At 46.1% G+C, this 12,345-nt stretch overlaps 1 protein-coding gene across 3 annotated transcripts in view; it reads right to left on the bottom strand.

Moving 5' to 3' along the window:
- Positions 1-12,345, bottom strand: part of MTR (5-methyltetrahydrofolate-homocysteine methyltransferase) — a 295,663-nt gene that overhangs the window by 9,679 nt on the left and 273,639 nt on the right. For all 3 annotated transcript variants that reach the window (XM_060125740.1, XM_060125742.1, XM_060125741.1), the window contains 2 exons: positions 2,173-2,271; positions 789-864 (listed from right to left, as the gene is read on the bottom strand). In XM_060125740.1, coding sequence (XP_059981723.1) covers positions 789-864; positions 2,173-2,271 — 175 coding nt within the window. The remainder of the gene's footprint in view (positions 1-788; positions 865-2,172; positions 2,272-12,345) is intronic.

Below are 12,345 nucleotides of genomic sequence, written 5' to 3'. Positions count from 1 at the left end.
CTGCTGAGTGTGTGCAGAACACGGGGGTCGTGAGCAATGAAAGTGGATTTGAGATGTTACCTTGGAAATACAGATTCAATTAATATAACCCCTGTTCACCCTGTCTCGATTTTGCATTCGTATCACATGCCTCTTTGAACCTGTCAAAATGTCTTACACATTTTATTCCTTCATGAACACCTATGCAAGGCAAGAAAAGTGGCTAGAAATCAGAAGGGCAAGAAACCAAATGAAAGAAATCAAAAGAGGGAAGCATCCAAGAGAGAATGAGAGTGAACAAAAATAGGAGAGCCTGCTTCACTGCTATGTTTTAAGGTCTGTTCAATGCACAGGCATTTGCAATTTCAGACATTCCACATCTGCACTTGGGCCCGCCTGGGACCTAGGCCAAGGTAGTGACAGCACCACCCAGGCAGGTCTCTAGAACTGGCTTCAACCTGAAGGAGGCCCACTCAAACAAAGCACAGAGGCAAGAGTATGGGTTTAGAAGACAGATCAGAGATAGAATGCTAGTAACCTCCCAAGTTATTACCCGAGACTCAGTTTCTTCAAGTAAAAGTGGGGATAATAGCATTTCCTGTGTCAAGGACTCAGAGCCGCTGCAGGTCAATCTCAGGACAGTGTTTAGTTCTCCATAAATGGCACCTGTAGACTTTTATTTTTGATCATCACTGAACATAATTAAGAGTTTTTAGCTGCCTGTTTGATTCTACTGCTCAGTAAATGCAAACATCTCTTCAGCGCACAGTTATCACATGCACTTTTCTCTAACCAATAGCCATACAGACCTGGGGGAGGCTCTGACAGCCAGTCAATATGGAAACCGCTTTCTCTAGCTTGCCTTAAAGTTAAGTATCTTCTTTCCTATGAAAAAAGGAAAAGTTATTCAGTCAGAGACTCAGCGTTTCAGCTGCTACTATGAAAGCATGCCCAAGGAAGCTAGTAAATAAGTTTTGCAAGAAAAAATATGCTTCTATTCACGAAAATTCATATCCTAGAAAGCTCTTCCTTTTTCATCCAATATGGCTTCACATCAGCACCAGAACAATAGAGAGTAAAGATGCAATGAGCACCCGTTACGTATGGATACGTAAATGCAAGGCGGACCTGCAGCCTTCACCGTGAGGCCTCCTGCCTGTACTTCACCTGAGGCTGGGATTAACTGGTGGCCACCGACTGCCCTGAGGCCCAGAAGGCAGAACCAAGAAACAGCCAAACGTAGGCAAACTAAGGAAGGGGAAGGCCAACCAAAGTGCCCTGGTCCAGCTGACGCCTCAGAAACTTGTTCCCGTCTCGCTGTCTGTTATCCCATTTCACTTACCTGGCCACCCCTGAAATACACCCCCCGCCTCCCCATACACAAGGCCCAGCAAGCAGATAACCAGGAAGAAATATCCCAACGACCTCTAAGGAGTCATCATGCCTAGTCTCCATGCATCTCCTGAAGCTAGTCTACAGAGGGCCAGTTCTTGAAACATTATTCTGCACAGAGAGCTTCGGGCGATCAGGCAGAGAGACTGACACTGGTCCTGTCTAATGTCTTCATTCTCTTCCATTATTTCCTCAAGCATAAGGATCTGTGGGTGCCACCCCAGTACACTCAGTCCCCATCTCCCTGCTGCCTATGAGCTCATGTTTTATTCATTCTCATAAGTGGCAGCCAGCACAGCACCCAACACCTACTTCTTACTCAGTACATGTTTGGAGGAATAAATAAAATTAACCTTAATATAACCCAAAATTACTGGGAACACTGAAGAACGCTGATGTGAACTAGAAAGTAGGACTTCCCCAAAATGATCCCAAACCTTCCCCTCCTCCAAACAGGAAATTCACATTAAAAACTGTAGGATCGGACTTCCCTGGTGGTCCAGTGGTTAAGAATCCGCCTTCCAATGCAAGGGATGCAGGTTAAATTCCTGGTCAGGAAACTAAGATCCCACATGCTGTGGGGCAACTAAGCCCGTGCGCCACAACTAGAGAGCCCGCGCACCGCGACTACCAAGCCCGTGCACCCTGGAGCCATGGGCCACAAGTAGAGAAGCCCGCGTGCCGCAATGAAGATCCTGCGTGCCGCAACTAAGACCTGACGCGGCCAAAAAAAACAAAAAACAAAAAACTGTAGGATCGTTTTATTACCCAAACAAACGGGGACCTGTTTTTGTCACTTACCTTGAGAGACTCATAATGGTCTTGTCTAATATCTTCATATTCTTCCATGATCTCCTCAAAGTACTCATCTTTTAGATTCTCATCTAACAGTTGAGAACACTGAAAATGCAAGATCAAAGTTCGATAACCATAGAGCAGCGAAAGAAGATAAAACATGAGTAATACTGGTCAGTCCTAGGGTCACCTCCTTCAGGAAGCCTTCCCATACTAACATCATTTCCTCTCCCTTCACCAGTTGTGCTAATGCCTGCCTGGCTTTACAGTAAAGGGTTAACTCAGCAGGCCTGGGATGCTCCAATGTTGCACGTTACAAAGAAGAGACTGGACTTTGACCGCTCCTGGGAGATAAACTCTAAGCCCTCAGAATATCCTGCCTGATAAAGAATGTCTTTGTCTACCTGGGGCCTCAGGCCATCCCAGAAAGTTTATGCTGATGATGTGAATTATGGGGGAACTTGGCTTACGTGCTATCTAACCTCTGGAGGGGTTGAAGCCTGAGAACCCCCTAAGGTACTCAGACAGGTGAGTATGCCCTGCCTATGTGACTGGCTTCCAATAAAAGCCCAAGACACTAGGGCTCAGGCGAGCGTCCCTGGTTGGCAACACTCTGTACATGCTGTCACACATCATTAGTGGAAGAATTAAGCTCTGTCCGTATGACTCCGAGGGAAGAGACACCTGGATGCTGGTGCCTGGCCTTCTCTAGATTCCACTCAATTTTAATCTGTATCCTTTCATGGTTATAAACCGTGATTGTGAGTATAACAGTGTTTCTGAGTTCTGTGAGTCCTAGCAAATCACTGAAACTGGGGGTGGTCTTGGGGCCCCAAAACACACTGGTTAGGTACCCCCTCTTCAGGGTTTCAAAGATACTCTGTTCATCTCTCCATCACTGCATTTACCACAGGCTTCCAGCATCTGCCTAGGCATCTACCTCCCTGACTAGAGGACAGGCCCTGTGAGGGTAGGATTGCACCTTAACCACCTTCGTGCCCCTGGCTTCTAACGTGGGGCCCAGCACATAGAAGGTGCATCCTCACAAAATGTTTGCTGATGGAATGAGGCTGATCTTCACAGTCAACCATGAGCTTGTGCTAAAATAAGAAAGGAAACTGATCATCTGAGAAAAGTGAGGCTACTCAGTAAACTGTAAAACTAGAATCAGCTAAATAGTATTTATGACTATGATTATCAAATAGGTAGAACAGGTGCCACCAAAGCTCAAAATAAAATCACGAAGGAAGAGGAAATGGCTGCTGCTGTTCACATCAGTTCCAAAATCACAGCACTGCCCCAACCCTGCATCCTCCAGCAGGATTTTCTAACACACAAAAAGGCAGGGAAGTTCAATACCATTATCTGAAATGGAGGAAGTTCGGCTGGGTGATGGCTAAAGTGCCCATCAGCTTTAAATGTCTATAATTCTGTGTGAATTGTCTGAGTATCTCTAATAAAAATCCAATCACCTGTAAGTTAGTATAAAACCAAATCACTTTATTAAGAAATATAATCAGTAAAGGCCATTGTGATAAGCCTAAAAACAGGCTCCCAAAGGGTATGCATACTAGAGTAATTCCCAGTCTTACGTGAACCTCACCTCAATGGAGTCCTCATTTAGGAAATCCAGCAGAGCTCATGAAAACAAGAAAGGATGTCTACTCCTGAGCTCCCCCAAAGTACATGCAATCACTGTTTTAAAACACTGTTGCGTTCTGCTAGAATTTAAACTCTGAGAAAGTAACTCCCCGATTTCCAGAACTTGACAGCATCCAATACAAGAACTACTGGGTAAATGGAAGGGGTTGCTGCTGTTGGCTGGTCCCTTCCACACCCCCCGTGGAGCTCCTGCTGCCAGAGCTGCGGTGACAGGCCCCTCCCTGCCCAGGCTGACTTGCTCAATGGAAACAAGCTCATGGCCAATTATATGGGCTAATCTATGTGGTCCTTCCATCACAAAACCAGAGTCCATCCTGTGTTTTCTTGCCAACCATCAGACATAGTAGAACTTTTCCTTTTTTTTCTTTTTTCTTTCTCACGGCAAATTGCAGCACAATTTACGTTGGGAATATGTTGAAAATTTATTTTCTAATTTAAAGAGGACTGAATATTCACACCTTGTTTTTTATTTTTTTTAAAAAAAGGAAAGAAAGTAAGGGGGCATCCATCATCCGGTCTAAATCTCCAACTATTATGTACATAATTGCCACATTTTGGAACCTTTCAAATAAATACTTGACACAGTAGCTAGAGTGTAAACCTGCGTCATGATCACTGCAGTGAGATCAAAAGACTCTGAACCATCAATCAATCTAAACAAATCAACCTAAACACACTGTACCACTGACTCCCGAAATGTGTCACTGGCAATTACCCAAATGATTTGCCATCAGACTTATGTCTGAGTAATTTCAAAAGGTGGCTGTTTCTTTGTATATGAGAAGAGCCAACTACTGTCGACTGCCTGGCTGGACCGAACGGTAAAAGGCACAGACACCCACGCCTCATCCTCTGCTGGCTTCCAGCTGGGTCCACGGGGCTTTAGCTCTTCCAGACAGTGGAGGAGTGTCCTCAGAAGAGAATCAAGGGACCAAGTCATTCCCAGCTAAAGTCTTCCCCGACCTGTGGGGTCAGTGTTACCACTGTGCATGCAAACGGGACCAACGGCCTGGTCTCCAAACAGGAAATGTTCACAGTCATTCATTAGCATTTGAAAACAGGAATAAGCCTTAAAGAGAGGCTCACTGGTTACTCAATCATGGACCTGACATAACCTCTTTACGACATAAGATCCAAAAAATTATTTTTAAATTGAGTTGTAGAAATGTAGTTTATTTGCACGTTAGTCTATCTCAATGGCAATTTAAATAACTGCAATTTTATGACTCCAGCCCGATTTAATTTTATCTTTCTTAATAAAGGGGACATTAGATATTAATGGAAACAAGTTTAACTAATGCCTCACAGAGTAAGAGCACCTGCATTCAAATCCACACCTGTTGCTTCAGGGATGTGTGGCCTCAAGAGTTACTAATCTCTTCGTTTCTGTTTCCTCACCTCTAAAATGGGGATAATGAAAGTATCTACCTCATGAGGATAAAATAAAAAATCCATGTGAAGCACTTAGCACAGTGCTGGGTACACTATAAATATTTAATAATGTTACTGATTATTGTATAATTTTCATATAAGTAAATTCAAAGATCTGAAAGAATTCCTTTGGAAAATGGCTCAGGAAATGTGTCGCCCTGGTCCAGGCTGCGTGACAGTGCCTGGTAGTGTCACAAGTCACCAGGCCCCTCGCCTGCAAATGTGAAGGTTGGACTAGATTAATGGTGCTTAAATTGCGCTCTTCCAATGAGAACCAGGAATGGGATGAGGGGTGGAAGGGGCTGCTCTCCTTTGTATACTACTGAGTTTTCAGGGGAGACATCACTTGCAAACAAGGTTTCTGTGGCTAAAACAAACTTGGAAACCACTGCACCACATGGTCACTCAGATTCCCACAACCTATTATATCCCATTATTCAGTGAAAATAATGAAACACATAAGAAGAGACGATGTTAGGCTTCACTGATGGAGAAAAGCAGGAAAAACCACTTAGGTAAGTTCTTTATTATATTTACCAAATTCTGTGTTTTCAACATATATCTGTGAATGCTTTTCTGCCCTTGGGTAGGGTCAACTGGCCCATTCCAGATTAAACGTTTTTCTACCTGGAAATGGGTCATTAAAAAAAATTCTACATTCCTTACTACTCAGCCATAAAAAAGAACAAAATAATGCCATTTGCAGAAATATGGATGGACCAAGAGATTTTCATACTGAGTGAAGTAAATCAGAAAGAGAAAGACAAATTCCATACGATATCACCTATATGTGGAATCTAAAATAGGACACAAATGAACTTATCTATGAAACAAAAACAGAATCATGGACATACAGAACAGACTGGTGTTTGCCAAGGGGGAGGGGGTTAGAAGATGTAAGCTTTTATATAGAGAATAGATAGACAACAGAGTCCTACTGTATAGCACAGAGAACTGTATTCAATGTCCTATATTCAATAATGCAAAAGAGAATCAGGCTCCCTGACTTCAGACTATACTACAAAGCTACAGTAATCAAGACAGTATGGTACTGGCACAAAAACAGAAATATACATCAATGGAACAGGATAGAAAGCCCAGAGATAAACCCACGCACATATGGTCACCTTATCTTTGATAAAGGAGGCAGGAATGTACAGTGGAGGAAAGATAGCCTCTTCAATAAGTGGTGCTGGGAAAACTGGACAGGTACATGTAAAAGTATGAAATTAGAACACTCCCTAACACCATACACAAAAATAAACTCAAAATGGATTAAAGACTTTCATGTAAGGCCAGACACTATCAAACTCTTAGAGGAAAACATAGGCAGAACACTCTGACATAAATCACAACAAGATCCTTTTTGACCCACTTCCTAGAGAAATGGAAATAAAAACAAAAATAAACAAATGAGACCTAATGAAACTTCAAATCTTTTGCATAGCAAAGGAAACCACAAACAAGACAAAAAGACAACCCTCAGAATGGGAGAAAATATTTGCAAATGAAGCAACTGACAAAGGATTAATCTTTAAAATTTATAAGCAGCTCATGCAGCTCAATATAAAAAAAAACAAACAACTCAATCCAAAAATGGGCAGAAGACCTAAATAGACATTTCTCCAAAGAAGATATACAGATTGCCAACAAACACATGAAAGAATGCTCAACATCATTAATCATTAGAGAAATGCAAATCAAAACTACAATGAGGGGGCTTTCCTGGTGGCACAGTCGTTGAGAGTCCGCCTGCCGATGCAGGGGACACAGGTTCGTGCCCCGGTCCGGGAAGATCCCACATGCCGCGGAGCGGCTGGGCCCATGAGCCATGGCCGCTGAGCCTGCGCGTCTGGAGCCTGTGCTCCGCAACGGGACAGGCCACACAGTGAGAGGCCCGCGTACCGAAAAAAACAAAACAAAACAAAACAAAAAAAGAGATGAATGGATAAAAAAAAATGTGGCACATATATACAATGGAATATTACTCATAAAAAGAAACGAAATTGAGTTATTTGTAGTGAGGTGGATGTACCCAGAGTCTGTCATACAGAGTGAAGTAAAAGTCGAAGGAGAAAAACAAATACCATATGCTAACACATATATGTGGAATCTAAGAAAAAAAAAAGGTCATGAAGAACCTAGGGGCAAGACAAGAATAAAGACACAGACCTACTAGAGAATGGACTTGAGGATAAGGGGAGAGGGAAGGGTAAGCTGTGACAAAGTGAGAGAGTGGCACAGACATATATACACTACCAAATGTAAAATAGATAGCTAGTGAGAAGCAGCCGCATAGCACAGGGAGATCAGCTCAGTGGTTTGTGACCACCTAGAGGGGTGGGATAGGGAGGGAGGGAGGGAGACGCAAGAGGGAAGAGATATGGGGACATATGTATATGTATAACTGATTCATTTTGTTATAAAGCAGAAACTAACAAACCATTGTAAAGCAATTATACTCCAATAAACATGTTAAAAATATATAAATAATGCAAAAGATTATTAAAAAGAATGCATATATATGCATAACTGAATTACTTTGCTGTACAGCAGAAACTAACACAACGTTGTAAAAAACTATACTTCAAATAAAATTGATTAAAAAATTCTGCATTCGTTTCATCTCTGGCACAGAGTTAAGAAGTGCCCATTCATGTTTGTAAATATTTGTCAATGGCCGAAATCTCTCTGGGTTGGTGTCAAGGTCCAAGTGTCCTGGCACCCTTCCTATTACTCAGGCCAGCAGTGCTGCAGCTGGCTCGGGGGTGGTGCCGGAAAACACAGGACACACACACCCGTCCTCCTTCCGGCAATGCACACACCCGCAGTGACCACGACACGAGCACAAGGATATTTTTTCACATTTCCCTAGTACAATTAAACAGAAGATCAGCTCTGTGCTTTGTGACCACAGGGAGGTGTGGGATAGGGAGGGTGGGAGGGAGGGAGACGCAAGAGAGAAGAGATAAGGAAACATATGTATATATATAACTGATTGATTTTGTTGTAAATCAGAAACTAACACACCATTGTAAAGCAATTATACTCCAATAAAAATGTTAAAAACAAAAACCAATAGAAGGTTTTGGGCAATACCCTCAACTCAGAGCCCTCTGTGTTGCCCCTTCAACGCAGCTCTAACTCTCAGGCTCTCTGTTGCCCCTACACAGGAGCTCTAACTCTCACCACTCTGTTTGCTCCTTCAGAGTGCCTCTAATTCTAAGCGCTCTCAGCTGCCGCTTCACAGCAGCTGTAAACCTCAGCGCTCTCTGTTGCCCCTTCAACGCAGCTCTAAACCTCAGCGAGCTCTGCTACCCCTTCAACGCAGCTCTAACTCTCAGCGCTCGCTGTTGCCCCTTCAGAGCAGCTCTGACTCAATCTCAGCGCTCTTTGTTGCCCCTTCAACACAGCTCTAACTCTCAGCGCTCACTGTTGCCCATTCACAGCAGCTCTGAATAAATCTCAGGGCTTTCTGTTGCCCCTTCACAACAGCTCTGACAAACACTCAGCGCTCTATGTTGTCCCTTCCGAGCAGCTCTGACTAAATGTCAGCGCTCTCTGTTGCCCCATCACAGCAGCTCTAACTCTCAGCGCCCTGTGTTGCCCCTTCAACGCAGCTCTAATGCTCAGCACTCTCTTCATTGCCCCTTTACAACAGCTCTAACTCTCAGCGATCTCTGTTACCCCTTCACAGCAACTCTAACTCTCACCACTCTGTTTCCTCTGCCCAGAAGCTCTAACTCTCACCACTCTGCTTCCCCTGCACAGCAGCCCCGACTCTCAACTCTCTGTGTTGCCCCATCAACAGAGCTCTAACTCGCAGAGCTCACTGTTGCCCCTTCACAGCGGCTCTAACTCTCACCGCTATCTGTTGCCCCTTCACAGGAGCTCTAACTCTCAGCGCTATGTGTTGCCCCTTCTCAGCAACGCTAAATCTCAGCTCTCTGTGTTGCCCCTTCACAGCAGCTCTAATTCTCAGCGCTGTTTCCCCATCACAGCAGCTCGAACTCTCAGCGCTCTATGTTGCCCCTTCAACGCACCTCTAATTCTCAGCGATCCCTGGTGCCACTTCAGAGGAGCGCTGACTAACTCTCAAGCGCTTTGTATTGCCCCATCAACGCAGCTCTAACTCGCAAGCCCTCTCTGTTGCCCCTTCACAGCAGACATAACACTCAACCCTCTCTGTTGTCCCGTCGTAGCAGCTCTGACTAAATCTCAGCGCTCTGTTTCCCCTTCTCACCAGCTCTCTCTCTCAGCGCTCTGTGTTGCCCCTACAACGCAGCTCTAACTCTCAGAGCTCTCTCTGGTGCGCATTCTCAGCAGCTCTAACTTCCAGTGCTCTGTGTTGCCCCTAACAGCAGCTCTAACTCTCAGTGCTCTCTATTGCCCCTTCACAGGAGCTCTGACTAACTCTCATCCCTCTGTTTGCTCCCTCAGAGCACCTCTAATTCTAAGTGCTCTCAGTTGCCCGTTCACAACAGCTGTAAACCTCATCGCTCTCTGTTGTCCCTTGAGCGCACCTCTAACGCTAAGCGCTCGCTGTTGCCTCTTCAGTGCAGCTCTGACTAAATCTCGGCGCTATGTGTTGCCCCTTCACAGCAGCTCTCTCAGCGCTCTCTGTTGCCCCTTCACAACAGCTCTAACTCTCTCCACTCTCTGTTTCCCCTTCACAGCAGCTCTAACTCTCACCAATCTCTGTTTCTGCTTCACAGCAGCCCTGACTCTCTACGCTCTCTGTTGCCCCTTCACAGCGGCTTTAACTCTAAGAACTCTCAGTTGCACCTTCACAGCAGGTCTAACTCACAGCACTCTTTGTTGCCCCTTTAATGCAGCTCTAACTAGCAGCGCTCTCTGTTGCCCTTCAGAGCAGCTCTGACTGAATATCAGCGCTCTCTGTTTCCCCTCCACAGCAGCTCTATCTCTCAGAGCTCTGTTTGCTTCTTCACAGCAGCTCTAATTCTAAGCGCTCTCAGTTGCCCCTTCACAGCAGCTCGGAACCTCAGCGAGCTCTGTTGCCCCTTCACAGCAGCTCTAACTCTCAGCGCTGTGTGTTGCCCCTTCACAACAGCTCTAACTCTCACCATTCTGTTTCCGCTTCACAGCAGCCCTGACTCTCAACACTCTGTGTTGCACCTTCAACGCAGCTCTAACTCTCAGCGCTCGCTGTTGCCCCTTCAGTGCAGCTCTGACTAAATCTCAGCGCTCTCTGTTTCCCCTCCACAGCAGCTCAATCTCTTAGCGCTCTTTGCTTCTTCAGAGCAGCTCTAATTCTAAGCCCTCTCAGTTGCCCCTTCACAGCAGCTCTAAACCTCACCGAGCTTCACAGCAGCTCTAACTCTCAGCGCGCTCTGTTGCCCTTCAGAGCAGCTCTGACTAACTCTCCGTGCTTTCTGTTGACCCTTCAGATCAGTCTGACTAACTCTCAGCGCTCCCGGTTGCCCCTTCACAGCAGCTCTAACTCTCAGCGCCCTGTGTTGCCCCTTCAACGCAGCTCTAATGCTCACCACTCTTTACTGCCCCTTCACAACAGCAATAAATCAGCGCTAGCCGTTGCCCCTTCACAGCAGCTCTAACTCTCAGCGCCCTGTGTTGCCACTTCAATGCAGTTCTAATTCTCAGCACTCTTTATTGCCCCTTCAGAGCACCTCTAACTCTCAGAGCACTCTGTTGCCCTTCAGAGCAGCTCTGACTAAATCTCAGCGCACTCTGTTTCCCCAAGGCAGCTTTAACTCTCAGCGCTCTCTATTGCCCCTTCACAGGAGCTCTAACTCTCACCGCTCTGTTTGCTAATTGAGAGCAGCTCTAATTCTAAGCGCTCTCAGTTGCCCCTTCACAGCAGCTGTAAACCTCAGCGAGCTCTGTTGCCCCTTCAACGCAGCTCTAACGCTCAGCGCTCGCTGTTGCCCCTTCAGTGCAGCTCTGACTAAATCTCAGTGCGCTGTGTTGCCCCTTCACAGCAGCTCTAACTCTCAGCGCGCTCTGTTGCCCTTCAGAGTAGCACTGACTAAATCTCAGCGCTTTCTGTGGCCCCTTCACAGCAGCTCTAACTCTCAGAGCGCTCTATTGCCGCTTCACAAGAGCTCTAACTCTCACCGCTCTGTTTGCTACTTGAGAGCAGCTCTAATTCTAAGCGCTCTCAGTTGCCCCTTCACAGCAGCTGTAAACCTCATCGCTCTCTCTTGCCCCTACAACGCAGCTCTAACGCTCAGCGCTCGCTGTTGCCTCTTCAGAGCAGCTCTGACTAAATCTCAGCGCTCTGTGTTGCCCCTTCCCAGCAGCTCTAACTCTCAGCGCGCTCTGTTGCCCTTCAGAGTAGCACTGACTAAATCTCAGCGCTTTCTGTGGCCCCTTCACAGCAGCTCTAACTCTCAGAGCGCTCTATTGCCCCTTCACAGGAGGTCTAACTCTCACCGCTCTGTTTGCTACTTGAGAGCAGCTCTAATTCTAAGCGCTCTCAGTTGCCCCTTCACAGCAGCTGTAAACCTCATCGCTCTCTCTTGCCCCTACAACGCAGCTCTAACGCTCAGCGCTCGCTGTTGCCTCTTCAGAGCAGCTCTGACTAAATCTCAGCGCTCTGTGTTGCCCCTTCCCAGCAGCTCTAACTCTCAGCGCTATGTGTTGCCCCTTCACAACAGCTGGAACTCTCACCACTCTGTTTCCCCTTCACAGCAGCTCTAACTCTCACCACTCTGTTTCCGCTTCACAGCAGCCCTCACTCTCAACGCTCTGGGTTGCCCATCAACACAGCTGTAACTCAGCGCTCACTGTTGCCCATTCATAGCAGCTATGACTCTCAGCGCTCTGTTGACCCTTCATTGAAGCTCTGACTAAATCTCAGCGCTCTCTGTTGCCCCTTCACACCAGCTCTATCTCGCAGCACACCGTGTTGCCCCTTCAACGCAGCTCTAACTCTCAGAGCTCTCTCTGTTTCCCCTTCACAGCAGCTCTAACTCTAAGCGCTCTCAGTTGCCCCTTCAATGCAGCTCTATAACTCACAGATCTCTGTTGCCACTTTCACGCAGCTCTAACTCTCACCGCTCTCTGTTGCCCTTCAGAGCAGCTCTGACTAAATCTCAGTGCTCT

The sequence above is a fragment of the Lagenorhynchus albirostris genome, chromosome 16 (assembly GCF_949774975.1).
Source record: "Lagenorhynchus albirostris chromosome 16, mLagAlb1.1, whole genome shotgun sequence".
Lineage (NCBI taxonomy): Eukaryota > Metazoa > Chordata > Mammalia > Artiodactyla > Delphinidae > Lagenorhynchus > Lagenorhynchus albirostris.
This window is presented reverse-complemented; position numbering and strand designations above follow the sequence as displayed.